The sequence below is a fragment of the Bombyx mandarina genome, chromosome 18 (assembly GCF_030267445.1).
Source record: "Bombyx mandarina strain Sakado chromosome 18, ASM3026744v2".
Taxonomy (NCBI): domain Eukaryota; kingdom Metazoa; phylum Arthropoda; class Insecta; order Lepidoptera; family Bombycidae; genus Bombyx; species Bombyx mandarina.
In genome coordinates this window covers 5,240,898-5,266,168 of record NC_143224.1, presented here as the reverse complement: position 1 = coordinate 5,266,168, position 25,271 = coordinate 5,240,898, and the positions used below count along the sequence as shown (strand labels likewise).

Genomic DNA, 25,271 nt, shown 5'->3' with positions numbered 1-25,271 from the left:
AAAACTCGGTTTGTTGTTATTGTTCCATGAATAAATAAATAAAGATAGTAAATAAACATGATATAACTCTCTCAATAATTAAACTACATTTTTAATGGTATCATAACATATTCGTATCGGATACTGGTAAAAGTGCAGCTTACAAGTAGAGCGTGGTAGATTCGTGACCAGATAGATATAATAATCTGCACGATTATGGAGAGAGTTCGTGTAGTAGTGCTTGTGACAATTGGACCGATTCTGATGATGGGCACCATGCTTAAAAAACCGAGTGTAAGCCATCAGAAATAATGTACACGATAGATTAAATTGGTAAACTCAATCATTAATTTTAAATGTATCGTGTTTTAGTGTGCAATACAGCATAATTTACACACTACTTTAAATTTTTCATGCGATATTTTTTATGTAAATTATCTTAAGTTGCTTACATAAATTTCAGCTCATTCGATAAAGCACAAAATTATACCGCGCTTTAAAGCACTGAAACCAAAATGTAATTCTTTATCCAAATAAAGAAAGTAACTAAACTAATTTGAAAGCGTTATTTTAGCAACACGAAAGAAAGCAACGACTTTTTATCTCGACAGATACATCTGCAACCATTTCTCTTATTCCACGGAGAAAAGATCCCATAAAATGAAAAACGGTTTCACCCGAGCGCGGGTCGCGGCCCTGCGAGAGTGGCGATAGCAAATTAAGATAATCGCCAGCAAACGACAATCGTCACATAATTATATCGCTTATTCGTCGTGACTGAACTAAAATTACCATTGCATTAGAGCGCAGGGAGGGTTATTGTGCATCCAAAAGAAAACTATATCAGAGTGCCGCAGTCACCGGCGGATCTCAGTACACGCGCGCACAGCCCGCGTGCAGACACGCGATCTAACGAAAGTGAAATTACCATGATGAAAATAGCAGTGCGATCGGTTGTGTTTTGTATATTAGGGTTAGCCGTGGCCGATCCAAATGATTCTACACAAATTGAAAACTATGATCAGAAAACCAAGCAGTATCATTTAGAAGTACCAGGACGAGACTCGATAACTGTTATCGAAGCTCATGATGGACAACCACAGTGGAAGAAGAAATTTGAAATCAAAAGCACAGCGGACGATGCGGAAGTAAAGAACCTTATGACTCATATTATTCATGATTTAGATGGTAACGAACCGAGATGTTACGGACCTTCGTGTCAAGAAGGATACGCAGAAAAAGATGGTTTTGATGAATACGTACTAGGTGAAGACAAATTAAAGGACTTTCGTGACTATCCTCTAGACCGCTTACAGGCTATCACAGCATTAGCAGCCAAATTGAAAAAGGACAAATACAAACACGATCGTTTCTCTCAAATGGAAAGTGGGGAAGAAGACAAAGGTAATGTATTCACAACATGGAATAGACTAAAGGTAAAACAGCATAAACATCCTTTTGATGACAAAGACGGCTGGGTAACATTAGAACCTGTAGCTTGGTCTACTAGCAAGATATCTAAGTGGAAACCTAATGTAAAAAAACAAAAACCCAACCAGTGGACTGAGGACGATAGTCGACTTCCAGACGATGATAGATTTGAATCACATCAAGGCACTGGAAGCAGTTACAATTATCAACAAAAAAGACCCAGCTTAGCGCGTCCAGGTTTTATTAATAACAAGTTACACGTACCTCAAGACTATGAACCGGAATTACCATCCAAACCAACGTTTACAACATGGAGTAAGCCTCAGCAAGCTTCTTATCCTTCTATGTGGGCTCCAGATGATGGACGACGTCCTCATAAGCCGAACTGTGATACGGATGAAAACTATACAAACGATGAAGAAGGATATTATGGAATGTCAGACTCAGTTGTTACTGACAATCGTCCAGCAAATTTTCCTTATGAATACGAAGCTCTACATCAAGCACAAAGTTCAATGCAAAAACGCCCCTTGCGTCGACCAACACAAGTAGTTTATGCAGGTTCCCCAGAGTACGACAGTGATCGTTCCTCAAGACCACCATATAGTGACGGACAGTGGGTTTTGCTTTCTACCACCAAAGGTTATAAGAACAAAAAACGCCAACGTTCGATGAGCTACCCAGCTGCGGAAGACGGTAATGACGTCACAACAATGACGTCCCATCAAGCAGTTGCTTTAACTGTGTTGCCAGTGGACAAAGCACATACAAACATGACAACGTCACACGGTGGATTATTAGAAGTAGAAAAAAGCTTCCAAACTGTCGAGGAGTCTAAGCGAGATTTAGACAAGAAAAACGATTTAGAAGTTGCTGCAACGCAAATAAGGCCAAATAAAAATAGAGCTGTGAGAAGGAAAATTATTCAGAATTCATCTCCTGACAGTTCGACTCTGCTTGCGGCAGTTGGAGCGGGTATGGTGCCAGCAACCATGGCCATGGTTGTACCCATGATGCTGGGACGTCGTCGGAGAAGAAGAGACTCAAGAGAAATGCTTGAAGAATCAATTGACAAGTTTCTACACAAATATCTTTAGACTGAATACTATATTTGTGTGATTAAGTTTCAAATTCGAGACATTCATTCTTGAGTTAATTCAAGATAGTTGAAGTACGGATTATGTGAATACCCGTATTCTATGTCATTTGACGTGATAATAATCGTTGTGAAATTGTACAAAGTGAATCTGAAGAAACGGAAGTGGATATTAAAAAAAGAATCTGAATGAAGGAGACATCTCTGTGTTAAAAATATCGATTGCATTTATGTATTTTTATTTTATTTTATTTATATTTGTCGATGTCGTGTCTTTTAGAAGGGATAAGTTGTTGTTGAATAAAAATGCGTTATTATTAAGTTATTTTATTTTAATTAAAATAAATATTTCTTAACTAAACTCGTGTTTCATTCAAAATAGTAATGAAATTTTAGAATTTCATAGCGAGAAAATGTAATTTTGGCAAAGTTTCTTCGATTGTGTGTTTTATTGGTCTTGTATCGTTTCTCTTTAGTACTTATCATAAATTTCTCCGGGTCGACTGTAAATGTTCCCTGTTCGGATGGCTTCCATCAGATATTTGACGCCGAACAAGCAAACAATGAGGAGCACTGGAACAAAATGGTTATAAAATTTAGTGTTTCTCACAGCCCACTGAGTTTCTCGCCGGATCTTCTCAGTGGGTCGCGTTTCCGATCCGGTAGTAGATTCTGCGAAGCACTGCTCTTACTAGGGCCAGTGTTAGCAGCATTCCGGTTTGAGCCCTGTGAGCTCACCTACACGTTAGGGCGAAGCTGATATAGCCTCTCAAGGCTATCAGCATAGGTAGGAAGAAAAAAAGAGTTTCATATTTCCTCGAAGATACGACTTAAAAACGTCCCGACTAATTTTTTAAAAAATACCTCTGAGTACTGTACTGTTATCGTAGTCATGCTAACTAAACTAAAGTTTTTTTTTTTAGTCTAAGCACTGTTTTTTAATGTTAGATGTGTAGAAGATAGCTAGCTATTTCGTTAATTATTATGGTTAGCAAACTAACGTGTAAATTGAGCTATAATATCTTACAATCAAAATTATCTTTGTGGACTTCTGGACAGCTCCGTCGCCATGAAAATCGTACATTATTTGAAACATAGGAAAAAATGTAACGATTATTGCAAGACTAAAAGTACTTTTAATGAAGTCTACGACTCGAGAAATTGGAAAAAATACTTTATAAGCTATAGTCTTACCACCAGTAATTACGCAAATTATAATTTTGCGGGTTTGATTTTTATTACACGACGTTATTCCTTCACCGTGGAAATCGTGAACATTTGATAAGTACGTATTTCATTAGAAAAATTTGTACCCGCCTGCGGGATTCGAACACCGTTGCATCGCTAGATACGAATGCACCGGACGTCTTATCCTTTAGGCCACGACAACTTCAACTATACTATAATTCATATAGCATTGAAATATATTTTATTAAGTTAAATTGTGATATTATTTATATATAAACAAAGTTTATTGCCCGTTTAGAAAGATAACTTTTTACAGATTTACTTTTATTTAAAGTCGAAGATTTGTTTGTTTTATCTCTATTTTACAATATTTGTCATAAGTATTAATATACTAATATAATTTCTTTGCTCTACCATTACTCTTCCTCTGGAGTCCACGATTTCAACAAAATTCATATGAAATTACAGTAAAAGATTCATGACTTGGTAATTTTTTTTATCGAAATCTCATTTCAATAATGGGATTAGGAAATGAACAAATCCATTCGCCTTGGTTGACTCGAGGGATTCAGCGAACTTCTCAGATATATTGATGTTCAATAAAAAATGCATTCGTTTTACTCTAAAGTGAATTGAAATCTTATAAAGAATTCACACGAGGCAATCACTTTAATTTGTTATTTTTGATTATGAGTTATGTGCCTCCGTGTTATGTTACTAAAGTGCTTCAAACGTCCTTTCACTGAAGTATTATAAATTGTAATTGTTACATGAAAATCGTCTTTTTATTAGTTTATTTAGAAATAAAACCACAACTCAAACTAATTTTATGTTTCAATCTGATATGAGAATGAAATGCGATAGACGTGAAGATGAAATCTGAAATTAAAGATAGTGCCAGACTAGATAGTGTTAATTAGTCGAAACATAATAGATTATAAAATAAAAAGAATAAAGATTAATTAATGTAGGGTAGGTAATGGGTGAGCTGAAGAATAATGAAAAGTAAAATTATGTTAACGACTCACAAAAGTCGATTAGTAGGCGAAGAAAATTTTTTTTTTAAATTATTGATGTTTTTACCTAACAAAATTTATTTATTTTTGTTTAGATGGGTGGACGAGCTCATAGCCCACCTGGTGTTAAGTGGTTACTGGAGCCCATAGACATCTACAACGTAAATGCGCCACCCACCTTGAGATATAAGTTCTAGGGTCTCAAGTATAGTTACAACGGCTGCCCCACCCTTCAAACCAAAACGCATTACTGCTTCACGGCAGAAACAGGCAGGCTGGTTGCACCCACCCGCGCGGACTCTCAAGAGGTCCTACCACCAGTAACTTTTAATTACTCAATAATTTTATTTAAATTAAGATTATAAGTACCATCTGAGAGCAAAATCAGCCCGAGTTGTATCCAGCCAGCTGTTAAAGCCTCCCACACAATAAGTCCTATTGTAAGGAACAGATGGAAGAAACTATACACGAAGAATGTACTCACTAAACAGGAATTGGCCTGGAAAAAATAAACGTATTATGAATATCGAATTTAATGTTAACACGTTGTGTGTCAAGCAATATTTATGGAGTTTGATAAAAGCATAGGACGCGCTTTCCATGTTCAACTTGTGACGTGAAGATTTTTAAATTGAGTAAAGGAAAGAAATATTTCATATTAAACAACCGAGTCAGGATTTTCTCTCATAGACCTCGATAAAGCAAACGTATTTCTTAATAATATTAATTTCAACCGAAAATCGAATTACTCCTTGCCTCCAGGATTTAAAACCTTGGCAAGGTTGAATTACTTGATAGGCGTAGGTACACCAGACATCTTAGTCATTTACTAAAGGATACAGATTATGTGAATATTGTTGAATTAAAAATATATCATCAAAACTCTAAGCCGGAAATCGGAAAATAAGATCGTATCTGCTTCAATGGTAGGCATTCACGACCCTCAGCCATGAGGAGTACGACTGGAGAAGGAGAAAGATGCCACTTATTTACCGATTAAGCCCAAATGTGCATACCACGAAGCTCCAACGGTACTAACAAATCCAGTGCAATTACTAGTGGTCCCCCGTATAAGCTTGGACAAGCGTATACAAAACTAGTGATCCCCCGTTTATGCTTGGACATTAATATGGTTCTATTGTCAAAGAGTATTTATTGTACTTCTATAATCACAGATTTCGCCAAGGCTACACTATAGACAAATAATATTAAAGATAAACAATATTAACCTATTCTCAATTTGACCACAGACTGCAAGCAAAAATTTGACAATAAACAAAGCGTATGTATATACATATATGTGTGTGTCAAATACATTGTAGTGTGTGTAATGTTTTTTTATTGATTTAATGTATTATTAACGTATAATTTTAAAAAGATATTAACATTCTGCACTCCTTCTCTATATTCTCTATATAAGTGTGGAAAATTTCATACTCCTCCGTCCGCGCAATTTTCGTAAATTGGGGTCCAAAGTTTTTGCTTCACGTATTAATATATAGATATTCATTAGGTTACGTCAGTTATGGGTAGAACGCAAAATGGATCACGTATCATGTTGTTCATTTTATTGTGAGCTGCCAATACGCGTTTATTGGTTTCAGACACGTCATCAATTAGTTTATTGAACGAGTTTCCGAGTTCCATTAACGTTAGCTACGTTTCCGTTTTCTGCTCTTGTTTCGTAAATTGATATTAGACTTGAGAAAACGTGTTTAAAAAAATACATAGAATCTATGAAATAAAATTTTGTTGCCATCTCTATAACCTAAATATAATCTATGAAACTAAATATAAATTCCGGCAAATGTAAACATTATTATTTATCGGGTTCTTGTTCTGTTTTTGAATTTGAATGATTTCTAATGTTTATTTTCACAAATAAAAGGGTTCGCCCACAACGTTCTAAATAAAACTTTTTTAATTTAATACCAGAATCAAAAGCATTACCAAAATTATGTATTCAAAATTAGAATACAGACATAAAATACTAGTTATTGTTTTGTTTTAATGTCATCGTATGTAAATGAACATACGGCCCACTTGATAGTAACTTGGCACCGTTGTCCATGGACATGAGCAATGCCATAGGCATAACTAAGCGGCTGCCTTTTAAACCTACTTACTACTCCTTCGAGCGACCATTTTTATATTTATTCACAAGTAGATAATAAACACTTAGAAAAAAACTCAAAATTACCTTCCAAGCACCACAGGCGAGTAAAATACTGAACAAAAGCAATAATAGAGACACAATTATGTAGGACATGTAATATACAATAATAGTGTATGTCACTAATATGTCGCGGTCGGAACCGAATATTTTTTCAAGGTTCTGGAAGTCTCGGAACCTCGTGTCATCCCTGTAGCCATTCACCAGGTTATCTGCCAATTCGAATAGACTGAACGCCAATACCGCTACAGCTATTATCTGTAATACAAAAATGTTAATACGCTTTTATTAGCTTCAGACGTATGTGTGTAACGGAATCTTTGAACATGATTTTGACCCCCCTTCAAAACGTCGGATTAACTCGAAAAATTGCAAAACAATATTGAAAAAATTGAAATTCAACTAAAAAATTAAAAATAAATAATAGTTTAAAAAAACTAACAAAATACGGTTTTTTAGAAAAGTCAACTAAAAAATATGTGCATGGTATAAATAATAGCTTAATAGTTGGATTTTCTACTAGAAAATCCAACTATTAAGCTATTATTTATTTTTGTTTAACATTCGTGACGTTGTTATATTTGACGTTTGTGTTACATTCATGTAACACGTTCATGTCTCCTGTGGCGTTTGCCGCCTTCTGATGGTTACGTAAGTTGAAATATGCTTACGAGTGCTCACGGACAGCGACGTATCTTTTTATTTCCTACCTATATTGATAGCCTTGAGAGGCTATATAAGTGTTTACCCTAGCGTGTAGGTGAACTCTCGGGGCTCAAACCGGAGGTGTCGCTAGCATTGACCCTAGCAAGAGCAGTGCTTCGCAGAATCTACCACCGGATCCGAACCGCGACCCACTGAGAAGATCCGGCGAGAAACTCAGTGGGCTGTGTCTATGAGTTAATTTACTCGTCGAGCCTTTCGTCGCAAGTTACGGGTTCGGCGAGCACGGTGACCGGTGATTTAGGTACCTAAAAGCACCGTTAATGGATCGTCGTGACGTATCAATCGACGTAAACTGATTCAAAAACAGGGGCGGCTTTATCTATAGTGCAGGGTGTGGGCGCAGCAGTGTTTGGGGCACTGGCCTCGACACTTTTAATGAGCCTGTTACATTTGTAGCTATTCCATTTTGACCCCGTGCGAGGGCGTAGAAGATTCTAGATGGGCTAAATACGCTTTTGTTCAAAAATATGAGTAATTTAAACTTATTAAACGCGACTGTACATAAGTATGGTTTAGAATCTTTCGTTAAAATATATGTATATTGAAATATCGCTCGAATCGTCTTATCATATCTATTATAAAGGCCTGAAAAATTCAGTTTTAAAATATCATTGAGGGTGAATTTTTCATTGTATGAAAGTATCATTTCAATGTAGTTCATTGGTAGGTAAATCAATATAATATGGATATCTATAATAGTAGTAACGTTTTTAGGAAATAAACGTGGAGCGGATAATTAGAAAATGCTCAATAAATTACCAAAATGTTATTAAAATTTGAACTGTACATCATATTATGTCAGATTAACTAATGCTCAGATAAATTATATTAATCATCAAAATGTAGCTTGGCGCAAAAAAACAGACTAAAACAATTGAAAAGTCGTACAGCTGTCATCGCTTTTTTTCTGATCGATTGATGAAACTTATACTCATGTATTTCCAACAAGATATGCAGCGGCTTGGCTCTGCCCTTGGCATTGCTGAAGTCCATAGGCGACGGTAGCCACTCACCATCAGGTGGGCCGTATGCTCGTCTGCCTACAAAGGCAATAAAAAAAAAAGCATACAACGAAGGTGAAGTTAAAATACCTTAAAATTATTAGGAGAATGCGCCTGAAAGAAAAAATATGCAATTTGTTTATTCATTTCTTAAGTTGAATCAGGCGCCAAATATATATTTTTCGTATCGTAGTAATTTTATATTAGCCTTTTAATTCTTATTTCATAATTATTTAATACTTCCAATATTTTTCACGGAAAAAGAAGTGTCCATAAGTAGCATTAATAAGTGAATATATTTATACCGTGTAACAAATTGTAATAAAAAACCTGACTTTTCATGTCATAAATGTCCATAATTTTTTTTTAAACACAGGTCATATTACCTCGTATATCCATTTTTATACCAAAGAAAAAATGTAAAATGAATATAATTAACTAATCAACTTACAATAACAATGAATCCGAAGACAACGTTTCCCACGCGAAGTGGAAAACAAAACAAAAACTTTCTTGTCATCTTGATAATAATGTCATCTGAAATTCTGTAAAATAAAATAATAAAATTAGTGTCCTAGAATGTTTAAAAATAATTGTTTATTGTATTTCTTGTTTTTTTTTTCAAACTGTATAGAAAGTTTCTGATAACCTAATTAAGTAATTAACTAACGTAACTTTACAAGTGGTTCCCACTTCCAACTACACGACCGAGTCGTTCGCAATCTAAAAACGATGTGCTATTTTCACGTTCATGGGCACAGAATAATTATCATAGGCACCAAATTGCATTGAACCTTTCCAAGTTCGGAAAACAACAAAAAGGTAGTCCCTTTAAAATGGTTTTTGAAACCTTTTCGGTTCACAGCACCGCTTTATAGAGGTTTAAAGAGGAGTCACACTTGACCTGCCTTGGGTATTCTCACGTCGATGTTGCCATAATTAAAAGTGTAACAAGTATAAAAATGAAAATGAATTTTAAATATCAATTTTTTTTTTATGTTTGTAATTTATGGTGTAATGAAATCCCAACTAATATTAAGAGGTTACAAAAGTCTAAAGACACCGCACACGAAGTGCACTGCTAAAGCTGCCTTCAGATAAGATTCAAATTTTAATTGCGACGGTAGCATAGGTTTTTATACTTTAAATTAGAACGCATAATTATTTTGGCACTAGCCAATCATTAATCGGCGGTCCGTGCTGGAGTCATGGTCCAGGCGACTGGCCGATCCTTCGGCTGGTCGTAGGACCGTCGAGGCGATTCGCTCAGTCCTTGTGGACTGGGTGAATCATGACAGAGGACGCCTCACTTTCCGGCTCACGCAGGTGCTCACTGGGCATGGTTGCTTCGGTGAGTTCCGGATGAGTCGGATCGGAGCCGAGCCGACGGCAGAGTGCCACCATTGTGGTTGCGACTGGACACGGCAGAGCACACGCTCGTTGCCTGCCCCGCATGGGAGCGGTGGCGCCATGTCCTCGTCGCAAAAATAGGAAACGACTTGTCATTTCCGAGTGTTGTGGCATCGATGCTCGGCGACGACGAGTCGTGGAAGGCGATGCTCGACTTCTGCGAGTGTACCATCTCGCAGAAGGAGGCGGCGGGGCGCGTGAGTGACGCGCAAGCCCGCCGCCGTCGAGCGGGGGCCAGGGAGGCGGATCTCGCCCAAGCCCTGGCCCTCTAAGTGTTTCGGGTCCCCTTCATATGTCGGTCTGGAGCCCGGCGAAGGGGGCCTAAGAAGACGACGTGCAAGCTGCTCTGCACGCGTTTTATGCAAGAGCATCCGTGTGACGGAAGGCCGACTATCCTCGACCCAGGCTGGTTCTAACCCAGCGGGGTATTCCGTAGGATAACCCTGTCTAACCGGCGCCATCTAGGCGGGCTCCGGATAGCCTGCCGACCGAGAGGGCTGGTGGTCGTGGCGCCGACGACCGCCAGTCCGGCGTCCCGAGGGGGAGGGTGATGGGAGAGATGTGCTCCGCACTAAACGCATCACTCTCCCCCCTTTGCCTTTTCATGGGTTCTGTCTCATGCGAGGTTCGGACGCGGGTTGTTGAGCGACAGGTGGTTTTAGTCAGTTCGACTCCGACAGCCCCGCCCTCCATCCCCAGTGAAGGGCGGAAGTCCGGCGATTTCCTCCTGACAAAAAAAAAAAAAAGGCAATCGTTAAGATATAAGATAGAGGTTAACAGTTACAAAGTTAAATAGGAAGATAGATGGGAATACTGCCATTAGGTACGGTTAATAGGAAATAAGGTCAATAACCTCGTGTCTCATTTTTCAATATTCTTATGCACGAAATGAATGTAATTCTTCATTCGAGACAGTCACAATGACGAATCCGACAAACGATTCTTTTAAACAGTGAATTGTATTACGTAGCGTGGGTATAAGTTGGTTCTCAGAACTGCATTAGAAATGATCGTAAAATACGAATCTAAATTTAACTGAACATCCAAATGAATTAATTCGATTTCAAAAACTCATTCATGAACTGTTATTTTGTCGTGTCGCATTGTAACTGGACTGTTGTCAACTATTTTGGCGTGGCGGTACGTGACGGGAGTTCGGTGCGCCCTTTAAGGTTCCCGACCGCGCCCTTCAAGGTCAGTACCGTATAAAACACAAGCGACCTCGCAAAATGTGGCACCGTGTATCCCTTTCTTCTTTTTATGTCCGATTCTTTAGGGAATGCGAACGCCGGGTGCATTGTAAGCAGCTGTGAATCGTAACGGGTCTGTATGTCGGGAATATTCGAAATTCAAGAATACAATGAAGTGTTTTATGACGATTGTCGAATCAAAAATATGTTTCGACTTAGGCCTTTCGCATGGCACTAATGGTGATTGTGTAATATTTTTTATTAGACAGAACATTCGTATGCCAAATTCCAAGAGGGTAATAGTCTTATCCGACCACGGCGGGGCAACGTAAAGTCGCCTTGGACCGAAACATGTCTTGTCGGATCCCCCAGATCTACTCTCGGTGCTTTTAGGTCTGTCAAGCACCAGCTAGCAACCCAAAGACACAGAGTACTGAATTTCTCGCCGGATCTTCTCAGTCGGTCGCGATTCCGATCCGTTAGTAGATTTTGCGAAACATTGCGCTTGCTAGGACTAGTTTTAGCATATCCTCTCAGGTTGAGCCCGTGAGCTCACCTACCCGTCCAGGCGTAGCTGGAATAGCCCTCTCCCTAGGCTATCAGCAAATAGGTAGGAAAAAAAGCTCATATATATCACTACCTACGTGATTGTCGTCACTCTTCCTGTGAGATATGATCTAAGTCTCTCAATCAAGAATAAAAAACTATAATCGAAGAAAACTTACGATGAATTAGAAAATCAAATAGGTGCAGCCTTTCTGTGCATAGAAGGTGCATGTGTAGCAAAAACCTGTTCACCCCCGCGAATACTTATCACGGTCCGAGTCGACCGGTTCTTAGTGTTCAACACGTTTGTGGTCGAAACTAGTTTCAGAATCAGTTTAGTTCGTTCTATAAGTATGTAATTTAAAAACAATAAGTAGGCATACGTGACTATCTCCGTGCATTAGGTATTTAATGGATTCTCGAGCCCATACGAATGACAATTTTTTTATATATTTTTTATTGCTTAGATGTGTGGACGAACTCACAGCCAACCTGGTGTTAAGTGGTTACTGGATCCCATAGATATCTACAACGTAAATGTGCCACCCACCTTGAAATATAAGTTCTAAGGTCTCAGTATAGTTACAACGGCTACCCCGCCCTTTAAACCGAAACGCATTATTACTGCTTCACGGCAGAAATAGGCAGTGGTGGTGCCTACCCGCGCAGACTCACAAGAGGCTCTACCGCCAGTAATTACGCAGATTATAATTTTGCGGATTTGATTTTTATTACACAATGTTATTCCTTCACCGTGGAAGTCAATCGCGAACATTTGCTGAGTACGTATGTCATAAGTAATATTGGTACCCGCATGTGATTCGAACACTGGTGCATCGCTCAACACGAATGCACCTTATGTCTTATACTTTAGGCCACGACGACTTCAAAAATTCTTCAAAAATTCAAAAATCCTTCAAAAAGGCTTCAAAAATATCTTCATTCATTAGGTATAGAGCAGTAGAACTGTCAGAATGGCGGTATAGAGTTCGCTCGTATTCACCTATATAGGTATACCATATCGAAGGGTGTAAGGCTGTTTGGTTTTAGTTTTGGGTATTGATGATCAAACGTTTTTTCTATTGAAATGTCGATCAAAAATGCCGCGTGTAATCATCGGTACCGCGCATCAAAGTAGAGGGCGATATTCAGTTGTCTCCCACCAGCAGAATTTTCGGTTCGTGAAATATAATATGTTTATTTATCTTTAATTTACTATATGAATATATTGTACTGTTAGTATCACACATAAATAAATAAACAAAACAAAAACTTCATTTATTTATTCTTAGATAAGTAAATAAATTGTTTTTTTTTGTTTACATCAGTTCAGTAATATATTCCTGTTTCGGTATTTTATTTAACACACTGTATAAACAGTGCTCTTACACATCGTGTTCCTTAAGCTATTTAAACGAACTATTTTTATGGGCCTATTTAACAAACGCGCATCAATTCACTAAATTGTTACGAGCCATATATCATTCTATGACGAAACGAGTTGAATAAAGTATGCAAGTCTTTTAGAATTCTTTATAATTGAAATCGTCAGTTACAACAAATGTACAAACGTTATTATACAATAATATTAATACATCGAAAATAATCTATACATATATATAAAAATGAATTGCTGTTCGTTAGTCTCGCTAGAACTCGAGAACGGCTGGACCGATTTAGCTAATTTTGGTCTTGAATTATTTGTGGAAGTCCAGAGAATTTTTAAAAGATAGATAAATATGAAAATGCTGGGAATTAAATAAAAATAACAATTTTGATTTCCCTTTGATGTGTCTCCCGTCGGGCGGATTCCTTTTGTTTGATTTAAGTTTATTTTATACAAAAGTTTAGGTCTTTTATTTATCGACTGAGACACTACGAAGTCTGCCGTAAATCGAAAAATTATAATTTGCGTAATTACTGGTGGTAGGACATCCTGCGAGACCGCACGGGTAGGTACCACCCTGCCTATTTCTGCCGTTGAAGGTTTGAAGGGTGGGGCAGCCGTTGTAACTATACTGAGACCTTAGAACTTATGTCTCAAGGTGGGTAGCGCATTTACGTTGTAGATGTCTATGGGCTCCAGTACCCACTTAAAACCAGGTGGGTTGTAAGCTCGTCCACCCATCTTTAAAAAAAAACACTGTTGAGCTAGATTTTAGTTCAAACTACCTTTCTTTTATGTTCGAGTGAAGTACTATCTTCTCGATGAGCTTGAGACTTGTAATTACGAACACAGTGTAGGTTAAAAACAAAACACAAAATTTATCGAATTCTTTAGTATAACTGGTCTCTGCACAATTAGGGCGTACGTAAATAGCCAAGTGTTCCCTTATTCTGATCTTCTAAAAGTATTTAATAAAGTTTATTATTGAATATTCTTGCCGTTCGATTTTGAATTAAATTTAACCATTACAGTTTATCCAATAAGAGCATACCTGACTCGCTATACAGTCTACTCTTCGACGAAATTTAAATGACGCACATCACAAACTCCAATTATTCGTTACTAGAGGTCCCGCAGTAGTCAAAATTCGACTATAATTAATTGGAATTGTAAGTTTGTACACTATTATGATTGTATTTTATACTTTTATAATCACAAATTTCGCCAAGACTACACTATAAAAACATTATAACTCTCAAATATATTAAGTGTATAATCTATGATTATAACAAAGACAAACAATATTTAATCTATTCTCAATTTGACAACAGACGTCAAGAACAAAAGTTTGACAATAAATAGTATGTATGCGTGAGTGCGTCAAATACATGGTGTGTAGTGTGTGTAATGTTTTCTTTATTGATTTAATGTATCTTTTGTGCATTATTTAAAAAAAATATTAGCATTGTGCACTTCTTCTCTATATTCTCTATAAGTGTGGAAATTTTCATACTCCTCCATCCGCGCAATTTTCGTAAAAAGGGATATAAGTTTTTGCTTCACGTATTAATATATAGATAATGTGTTATAATACAGAACATACGAGGGCGGCACTGAAAATTTCGGGAATTAACGAAGTGACACAACATTACTATTTAAAAATGTATTTATTGCTTTTCGAAGTATTCTACGCGAAATTTGACACATTTTTCCATACGATGGAACCAATCATTGAAGCAACCATTCCATTCGGAAGTTGGGGTCTCCAAAATGGCCGTTTTGTAGGCGTCCACAGCTTCTTCAGGTGATGAAAATCTCTGTCCACACAATTTATTCTTTATTTTAGGGAAAGTATAGAAATCATTAGGGCTTAGGTCGGGGCTGTACGGCGGATGGTCTAATAATTCTATGTTTTCTTGCTCTAAAAACTCTTTTGTTCTGTGCGCGGTGTGAGAACTCGCATTGTCGTAATGGAGGATGATGCGGCGGTTGCAGTTCTCTTTACGGAGTTCAGAAACGACCTGTGGCAAACAAATGCTAGCATACCATTCTGCATTAACCGTTCTTTGTCCCTCAAGAGGAATAGTCGTAACATGGCCGGTTTTGGAGACAAACGTGGCCACCATTTTTTTTGCAACACTCCGTGAACGAACAATTTTTGTTGGCTTTAACTCATTTTCGAACACCCAAACTCGTGACTGGTTTTTTGTTTCGGGTTCGTACGCGTATATCCAGGATTCGTCACCTGATACAATGTTGTATACAGCATTTGAGGATCCTACGTGGAATCTTTCGAGAGTTCTGACGCACCAAGTAACGCGAGCAGCTTTTTGCTCTTCACAGAGCGAATGCGGTATCCATCGGGAAAACAACTTTTTTACACCTAATTGTTCATGCAAGATTATTTGTATTTGACTCATGCCAATGTCTAAAGTTGCCTGAATTTCGCGGTATGTCACATGTCGATCTTCCTCAATCAGCTTACGCACAGCATCAACGTTTTCTTGGGCGTATGCAGTTTTTAGACGACCTTGACGGGGATCATCACTGAGCTTGACACGTCCACGTTGAAACTCAGCAAACCAGCGATAAATTGTGGTTTTGGATGGGGCTTCATCACCAAATACAGAAATCATCCGGTCAACACACTGTTTTTGTGTTAAACCACTTCGAAAGTCATAATAAATCATCGCTCTTGAATTTTCTCGAGTCAATTCCATTTTCTCAACGACTAGACAAGTTTGACAAAACCTCGTGACAAGACCGAGAATCTTTTTTTAAATAAATAAATGGTATTCGATTTTTAAAACCAAGGTTTTTCAATTAAAAAGATTTTAATGTGACAGGAACAGTGGAAATATTCCATTCCCGATACTTTTAGTGCAGCCTAGTAAATCACGTGCAATTTTCGTCCGTAAATTGAGCTCGTGATCAGTAATGTTGTCCACTTGTGATGGAACTGAACTAAAATTTATCACAATGGTTAATTTGGTGTGAGACCGCGCGAGACATAGCACCATGAAGACCGTTATTCCCATGAATCATTTACGCGATCTGTTTTGAAGTCTCCTAATGTGAAGGTGCGCAGAGGCAAATCACTTTTTACTGAAAGGCTGTGTTGTGAGCACGTACGATTAGTTACTACCATTTTGTTTATTGTCGGGAAGAAGACATTTTTTTATTGCTTCCAACGCCTTGCTGCTTTTAGAAATAGGCAGGGTGGTGGTAGTACCTACCCGTGCGGACTTGCAGGACGTCCTACAACCAGTAATGACGCAAATTATAATTTTGCGGTTTCGATTTTTATTACACGATGTTATTCCTTCACCTTCGAAGTCAATCGTGAACATATGTTAGTACGTATTTCATTGAAAAAATTGGTACCAGCCGGCGGGATTCGAACACCGGTGCATCGCTACATACGAATGCACCGGACGTCTTATCCTTTAGGCCACGACCACTTCATTGTGTTCCGTTCCACATGTGTTCCGGTCTTAAGTTTAGGACAGTCGTAATAAAATATAATTGAGTTTTCGACGTGTGGATGGCGACATTCGCGTCGTGATATCCATAGGCTTCTGTAGCCACGTTACACTTGGTGAGCCGTGGACTTATTGGCCTATTTAAGCAATAAAAAATCACAAACATTTCATATCCTACTATGGTATCGTTAGACACTAATTACGAAAACAAGTTTCATTCTCGACATCCAGCTGTAGGCGGTTGTGGGTTGTTATTTATCATTAAATTCAAACTTTTACTTTGTATCTTTTGAAGTTTTTTTTTATATAAATATTTGAAAGTTCTCGATGTCATAGGCTTAACGTTAATTTCAAATTCAAAATCATTTAATCGATTGGAATTTCATTTAACATTCTTATTGAATGCAAAGATAAACTCACCGATTCTAAGAGCCAAGAGGTTCTGAGAAGAAGCAGCGAAAAAAAATTGAGGACCTGTTTTTTTATTTTATTTATGTTAATTATCTTTAGCCATCATAAACGTACTTTAATTCCAAAAAAGGAATATAAATAAAACTGAAAAGATTAGGAGCGAGCGGCTTAATCAAACGCATTGCGCTTTATTTTTATTACACAGTGCTGAATTTTTTTGAAAATTATTTCTTAAGTGTATCACTATGTAGTTTTTTTCTGTCACTAATACTGTACGCTTTCGGACAAATAATTTCAAAAAAGATTTCTTAAAAATGAACGCGTAGATGTATATGTAATGCCTTAGTGCGTGTGAGTGTACCTCAAGCGGTCACATTTCTCGCCGAACCCGTCGCTTGCGACGAAGGGCTCGACGAGTAAATTAACCCAAAGACACATCGCACTGAGTTTCTCGTCGGATATTCTCAGTGGGACGCGTTTCCGATCCGGTGGTAGATTCTGCGAAGTACTGCTCTTGCTAGGCCCAGTGTTAGTTACACCACTTCCGGTTTGAGCCCCGAGAGCTCACCTACACGCCAGGGTGAAGCTGAAATAGCTTCTCAAGGCTATCAGCATAGGTAGGAAAAAAAAAGTTTGTGAGTTAATCACGCAAAGATAAGTGAACTAATTTAGATACAAAGTACATCTAGCCTGTAGTGAACATGATATCAAGCGTTAACGTCGGTATATCTACCACAATATATACGAGAGTGTGTTTGCTGGCTCGCTACTTTACATATCAAAAGATCCACAATTCGTAGTTAATGGACTTGAAGGAATACAAGCAACTCTTTATACTGGGAGAATATAATGTGTTACATTATTTCTGAATTACAAAATATCGAACTCGGATGTAGCCACGGGCTACGTCTAATGCGGCATAAGTTCCACAGTACCGAGTGATATGTGTATGTAGATTGCCATACGTAAACATCACCGTAATATCACTAATCGTCATTTATTTTTAAGAAAATGTATTTTTTAATTCATTGTGAACTAAGTTGATTCAAAACGTTATGGTGACACTGCAAGGTAGCAGTCACGAGCAGAGGGCTCACCTGATAGTGAGTGTTCATCGTCGCTAATGGTTGTCAGCAATGCCAGGGGTTAGCCAAATCGCTGGCTGCTGGGTTATTTTTTCAGAAAGAGCCCTATAGTCATTTTCGAGTGAAAAGTCCGCGGTGCAAGCTTTTTAGCTTAATCTGACTGTGTTCTTTTTTGTAGTAAATGATTTCTTATATGAAAGAACACTTATACGGATTTAATATTTAATCTATGGTGAAAATTCGTAATTAATCCAATCAGTTTTGTTTATTAGGACTTGGATAACTCTAAAGTTAAGAAATCAATGTAATTTTTTCAGGACCACAGATCATACACACAATCACAAAGACAATGCTATCGTCAACCTTGAACAATAATACCCGCCTTACAAGCCAGCTTGTGATTGTTATTAATTAAAAATTGAGTTATGCGTTCTTTTGTTTTGTCATCATTATTTTGAAATGAACGGTATCTACAAATTACACTGATGTTTATATTACATATAGTGGTATTTTTGAAGTTATACTTCTTTAGGCGCGTTATGAAAAATTGATGAGGGTGAAACTTTACGATGCGCGCGCACCGTGACACGAAATTAACAGGATGAAGCTGCCCACTAAATCGCTCATTACAATACGACCGACGTAACTTGGCGAGTCTGAATATAGCCGCAGGTGAACTTTCCGAACCGTAGCGAGAATTACCGAATTTATACGATGTCAAGAAAAGGGATGTCCAATATGCGTGTTTGAGAATGTTGTTTAATCGATTTTTTTTCAAATTGATTAAAATTTAAATAAATAAAAAAGAAATAAATTTAATCAAAATAAAGTATAGCTTCTTACGCGCGTACATAAGTACACGCACCCTTTTTTTTATTATCTATGTTACCTTCATGACACAGTTTATTGCTGGCAGTACTTTCAACCAGTATCGAATGCATTAAAATGCTTTACCTAAAGCGTGTATTCAATGTGTGTCACCGTGACGAGTCACAACATTATGCGGTGACGTATCGTAAACAATGACACCTGTTTTAATTAGTACAGTGCCTAGTAGTATACAGCCAAAGACTTTACACCCTATATTAACAGTTAAATAATTACGGCTATTTTTAAAGGAAAACTTACTTTCGATAATTTTATGAACAAGATAACATGAAATGTACATACATACAGGTATATTAGTTAAGTTAATGCTCTACTAATAATAATACTGATGTTTCGGTCATCAAAAGTCATTTTTCCTTGGGGTACCGACGTGGCTACGATGTTTGGCAGCGACCAGTTCTGGAAGGTGATGCTCGAATTGTGCGAATCCACCATCTCGCAGAAGGAGGCGGCGGAATGAGAGAGGGAGAGCTCATCCCTCTCCGGACCTGTCCGTCGCCGCCAAGTCGGGGGCCGGAGAAGGACTTTTGCCTGATTCCGGCCCCTATAGGTGGCGACCTCTCTACCGGTGAACGTAATGGGCGACCCAACGGGGAGAGACCGACCGGCGTGCTACCTATGCTCTAGCGCGCTGCAGGGCAGTAGTGCTACGGAACTGTTGTGTAAGAACAACCGGTTGGCGGTGTATCGCGTTCCGATCTGGCAGGCTGGTTCTGGTCCAGCGGGGTATTCCGGAACACCAGCGGCACCGCCTGGGACGGCTTGTCGAGCTGCCGCACCGAGAGGGTCGACGTAGAGTCGTTGACTATTGCCTCGACGACCCATCGGTCGGGCGTCCTAGGGTGACGCTGCGAGTCTAGTTGTAGTGTTGACCGTGGGAGCCCCCCTACACTGACTGGGTTTTGACCTCGGGTGGAAATAGGACGTCGGGTGAGAGAGTGTAAGGGGAGTCGTTTGACGGGTAGGGCCCTTACACATCCTTGTACCCGCGGTCTGCTCTCAACATCTGCAGACCTTTAAGTCCCACATACTACGCGCACTCCCTAGGCGCGGAAGCCTCGCATGAGGTACGGCCCTCTGCCCGAAAAAAAAAGGTGGTGGTACCTACTCGCGCGGACTCACAAGACACAAGACGTCCTACCAGCGGTAAATTAAGAAAATCTTCTATTCTATTACATAAAAGCGATTTTAAATCGATTTATATTAATCGATTAATAACAACAGTAATAATAAAAAAATCGAAAGAGCCAGATAAGCTAACGACTTGCGTGATCAGTGTCCGTAACGAATTTATAGCTTAGGTAATATTCATTCTTATGTGGACCATTTCATACTAAAATCTTGTTTTATGTTCCTACTGTCCTTGTTTTATATTCCTACGGTCCTAACTAATATATGAAATGAAACAAGCAAATTGGTCATCTTATGGAAAATTCAAATAATCTCGGGTCGTGGTACGGCGTAATGGCAATTCCGTAGTCTTGCCGTTCATTGTCTAAGAACTATTTCATAGAGGACGCCTTTTAGATTGTGACGTCCATGATTTATGGTAAACATTTTAGTTGTGATCAATTATGCGAATATTGCATAGATAAACATTTCGTCTTTTCGAATTAAAAGTGCACAATTTCCAAAAAGATTCGAAATTGAGTTAATATGCGGAATATTTTGGTATCACCAGTATTTTTCTCATAAATATTATCAAAAGAGCGTAGTTTAGTTTTAGTTTTTTTTTGTTTGTTTACCTATGTTTTGATTACTACATATTATTATTAACAAAATTAATATAGAATTTTATCTTACTTTAAAAGACAGATAATGTAACTGGTAAATAATAAAAAGTAAATGTTGCAAAGATGATTAATATTAAAAATATTGCATGTTAAACCTTTAAAACTGTCTCCTGTAAAATTAGTAAGTTTTGAGATTATACAGTTTTAATGCGAGAAGACGATTTCTCACGAGAAGTAAATTTTAATCTCATTTAAGCGTATCTTGATATTTTCCAATTAATTAGTCGAATAATATCTATGACGTTGCTCGTTCAGTACTCATTAAAAATACATCATTATTTGTAATGGAAAATGGTAATCGGTTTTATTTTTAAATATTGTACAGAAGTGTATAATTACATTAAAACATCTAAATGATATGCACAGAACAAAACTTTGATTTTAAGTCTCCATTTCAAAAAAATCCGAATCGTGACCAACGCGATCTCTATGACGTAAAAAGCATAGAACACAAGAATACTTGAAATAAACATCCAAAGCTATTCGTTCATAAATATACATTTGATAAATCTAAATCTACAACGCATAGTTACGAGTATAAATAAAATACTCGTTCTAAAAATATTAACCATAAATCTTTGAAACCTATTATTACACATTGATGGTTCGGTGTAGTAGTATTGATAATAATATATCGGGTTATTGACCTTCTCAATCCACCTACGATACGTATAGTTAATAATGTACGCTTGTTCGTGTCACCTGTTTAACCATAATGAAGTTTGTTTTGGTAACATGCAATGGAAATATTGTTACCGGATTTAAATGTTAGAGTCATTCAACTTACTCATTCATCTTTCATTCGTGGTTGCTATGAATTTGAATTTTCTGAAATTTATTACAGTCCGTACATTTTAGTTTATCTATCTATATAAGTATATATAAAAATGAATTGCTGTTCGTTAGTCTCGCTAAAACTCGAGAACGGCTGGACCGATTTGGCTAATTTTGGTCTTGAATTATTTGTGGAAGTCCAGAGAAGGCTTAAAAGGTAGATAAGTATAAAAATGCTTGGAATTAAATAAAAATAACAATTTTGTTTTTCCTTTGATGTGTCCTCCCCGTCGGACGGATGCCTTTTGTTTGTTTTAAGTTAATTTTATACAAAAGTTTTGGTCTTTTATTTATCGATTGAGACAGTACGAAGTCTGCTGGGTCAGCTAGTTATATTAATAATAAATAAAATATATTGAAATAGCTCGATGAATTTGGGAATCGCGTGATTGATATTCATAAAATATATCACGGAGGTTTCGTAGTCAGTGTAAGCGTTCTTGTAATCAAAAGTTGATCAAGTCTTAAAAAAGAAATCTCAATCAATATTTTGTCGACATTACTGGGGATTTACATATTAAATTTTATTTTCTTAATTTTTCGTCAAACTGCTGACTTAGTTGAAACACTTTACAACTCTGCACAACTGACGTTAGAGAATGATCGGATGGCCTGCTGAAAACTGACATTGTCACTGTCAATTTGAGACATTAAATTTGTGTAATTTACGGTTGTCGCACCCGGAGTCTCTCACTTCGGCTTGCGTTAGTAGTTTATACGTTCCGCATCGAAGTGTATAAAACTGTTATTCGAATACAATCTAGTCTTAACCATATCTTAACCTTAAATATTAAGTGTATCATCTATGGTCTTAACCGCGTCTTTCGTGGGCAAGGTGACTTTTTGGCGGGTAACGCGAGGTGTGAATATTGTCTATTTAGTGTTTCGTCAAGTTTAAATGTGTAATAACGGTGGTTTATTAGCTATTTAATATCTGTGAAAGGGCACAGATGTGGGAAAATGAAACAAAGCCGCTGGACGTAGCTTCTCGGGATCCCCCAAAAAGTCCACTGAAAAAATCTCAGTAAATAACCACCATTTTACTGAGATTATATTTCATCCCATATCATCTCATTTAATTTAATTTCACTCCATATTATCATTTTCATAAAAATAAGAATATATTAAATTAAAATAAGACATGACTTAAAGGGCTTAGCTACCGGGTCATAAAATCACTTAAAAATATATATACCTAGTCAGGTCATAAGTATTGTCACACAGTAAAAACTTTTCTTTTAGAATGCTGGCCGCAAAAAGTTTATTGAATTCGAATTTCGAATTGTTCATGAAAATAAAAATGTATACTTTTAGAATTTTACTCATTTTTAAATATGGAGTGGACGCTTAAAGAAGACCGTGTTGCAACGCAATAAGTTGCATCGTTGCGGTTACGCGCCAATTAAAATTTTTAACATATTGAAAATTTTGAATATAACCAAAAGATTCGTTTATCGTACCATCAAACGATACAATGAAGACTCTAGTGTAGATGACAGGTCAAGAAGTGGTTGCCCTCGGTCTGTTAGGACTCCAGCAGTGATAAAAGCTGTGAAGGCGCGAATTCAAAGAAATCCCAAACGTAAGCAGAAACTGTTGGCCCTTCAGATGGGGTTAAGCAGAACCACGGTGAAAAGGGTGTTAAAGGAAGACTTAGGGCTTCGGGCTTATCGAAGAAAAACAGGACATCGTTTGAATGCTCGTCTAATGGACCTGAGACTGAAGAGATGCCGCGCTTTGTTGACGCGGTACGCGGGAAAAAAAATATCGGGAAATTCTTTTTTCGGATGAAAAAATGTTTACCGTAGAAGAGAGCTACAACAAACAAAATGATAAGGTGTACGCACACAGTAGTGAAGAAGCGAGCAACCGTATTCCGCGTGTCCGACGAGGTCATTTTCCATCCTCGCTCATGGTATGGTTGGGAGTTTCTTATTGGGGCTTAACAGAGGTACATTTTTGTGAGAAAGGTGTAAAAACGAATGCAGTTGTGTATCAAAATACAGTCCTGACGAACCTTGTGGAACCTGTTTCGCATACCATGTTCAATAACAGGCACTGGGTATTCCAACAAGATTCGGCGCCAGCTCATAGAGCGAAGAGCACACAAGACTGGCTGGCGGCGCTTGAAATCGACTTCATGCGGCACGAAGACTGGCCCTCCTCCAGTCCAGATTTGAATCCGTTAGATTACAAGATATGGTAACACTTGGAGGAAAAAGCGTGCTCAAAGCCTCATCCCAATTTGGAGTCACTCAAGACATCCTTGATTAAGGCAGCCGCCGATATTGACATGGACCTCGTTCGTGCTGCGATAGACGACTGGCCGCGCAGATTCAAGGCCTGTATTCAAAATTACGGAGGTCATTTTGAATAAACTTTAGTGTCATAAGAATCTATGTTTTGTTAAGTTCATTTTGGTATATGAATGGTTACATAATGAATAAACTTGTTTCAATTATTTTACATTAAACATGTGACAGAATTTATGACCTGACTAGGTATATATGAATTTCGTGGGCATCACATGTTGATGTTCATAGGTTCCGGATATACTCGTCGGAATTCAGCAAAAATGCCACAAAAAATAATGTTATTAAAATTACTTTTGCTAATAATGTCTTCATAAAAATATATCATCTAAATCGACGTACAAAATTGTCTCAGCCGTATTTTAGGTCAGTGAACTTCGACCTGTCTCTATCGAGCCAATTAGATCTGTTGTTGCTCAGCACTTTCCCGCTACTTCCTGGGAAATTCTCACCGCTGATTTAGACCTTAGCAGCTAACTGATTGCCAGCGTTTGTACTTGTGATTGGAAACCTCGTTTCGTGGTATCCTAAATCTAATCAAGTGAAATAGACTAACATCTAGGTTGAATAAAGCCAAATTGGATGCTAATGGATGAACTAATTAAAAGTTTTATCGTAGCCAAATAGCACGGGTTAGTGAAAAGCTATTTTAAGTTAGCATCGGGAACTGTACAATATCGATTGTTTTTTTAACATGTAAATGTTTGTTACAAGTAGATCAAACGATAAATATATTTATTAAAAAAATACTACATTACTTTATCCAGTACTAACTTATTTTTAATTAATTTACATAATTGTAAAACAGACTTACCTAAGTAATTCAAAATATTCTGTTTTAGTCGTTCAGAAACTACGTAAAGTATTTTAAAATTACAAAAAAGGCAAATGTATTTTTGAACACAATATCCAAAATCTGCGGTAAAAAACGTTTTCACTGCTATTATCTGTGCACTGCTATAAACGGTTATTTTGTTAAATTTAAATTCGAAAATAGAAGTTATCGAATGCGCGAGCGCACAATGTCTCGGTCGATTGCCGGTCGGCTTGTGAGGATCAGTGCTGGTTACGTCATAGAGCAAGGCCGGTGAGCCTCGCAAGTCGACGATCCAACCTACTAACTTTAGTACTGTGTTGCTATATAAACGAAATAGTTTCCTCGATTTATTCCGACATAATTAATGTAAATATAATTTTTAATGGAAGATTTTAAAGAAAGAAAAGTTAGAGCTTTATGTAAAATAAAAGTGGTATCAACCAATTTGGGTACAGAAATTGTTTCCTAAAAATAATGTAGTATTGCCAATGAAACCTAAATTCAGT

At 37.5% G+C, this 25,271-nt stretch overlaps 2 protein-coding genes across 4 annotated transcripts; one reads left to right on the top strand and one right to left on the bottom strand.

Annotated features, from left to right (window-relative positions):
• The first annotated feature begins 847 nt into the window (after positions 1–847).
• Positions 848–2,826, top strand: LOC114246390 (uncharacterized). Its single transcript, XM_028178882.2, has one exon. It carries the CDS (start codon positions 909–911, stop codon positions 2,505–2,507), a length of 1,599 nt encoding a protein of 532 aa, XP_028034683.2. The 5' UTR covers positions 848–908; the 3' UTR covers positions 2,508–2,826.
• LOC114246360 (uncharacterized) lies at positions 2,818–25,021 on the bottom strand. 3 transcript variants are annotated; one of them, XM_028178842.2, is made up of 5 exons: positions 24,763–25,021; positions 9,062–9,155; positions 6,911–7,141; positions 5,080–5,209; positions 2,818–3,079 (listed from the first exon to the last, which is right to left on the bottom strand). In XM_028178842.2, the coding sequence occupies exons 2-5, from the start codon at positions 9,128–9,130 to the stop codon at positions 2,979–2,981; spliced, it is 531 nt and encodes a 176-aa protein (XP_028034643.1). In that variant the 5' UTR covers positions 9,131–9,155; positions 24,763–25,021; the 3' UTR covers positions 2,818–2,978. The 3 variants fall into 3 exon arrangements, with proteins under 3 accessions (XP_028034643.1, XP_028034644.1, XP_028034645.1); XM_028178843.2 differs by lacking the exon at positions 24,763–25,021 and adding an exon at positions 9,286–9,488; XM_028178844.2 differs by lacking the exon at positions 24,763–25,021 and adding an exon at positions 9,281–9,347.
• Positions 25,022–25,271: the final 250 nt, after the last annotated feature.

Bases quoted from the DNA above. Each gene is read 5' to 3' on its own strand.
- LOC114246390 (XM_028178882.2), top strand. From the start codon at position 909: ATGATGAAAATAGCAGTGCGATCGGTTGTGTTTTGTATATTAGGGTTA.
- LOC114246360 (XM_028178842.2), bottom strand. From the start codon at position 9,130: ATGACAAGAAAGTTTTTGTTTTGTTTTCCACTTCGCGTGGGAAACGTT. The intron at 5,210-6,910 runs GTAATTTTGAGT...TATTTTTTCCAG, and splicing joins TCGCCTGTGGTGCTTGGAAG to GCCAATTCCTGTTTAGTGAG. The intron at 3,080-5,079 runs GTACTTATAATC...ATTTTGTTCCAG, and splicing joins GCTGATTTTGCTCTCAGATG to TGCTCCTCATTGTTTGCTTG.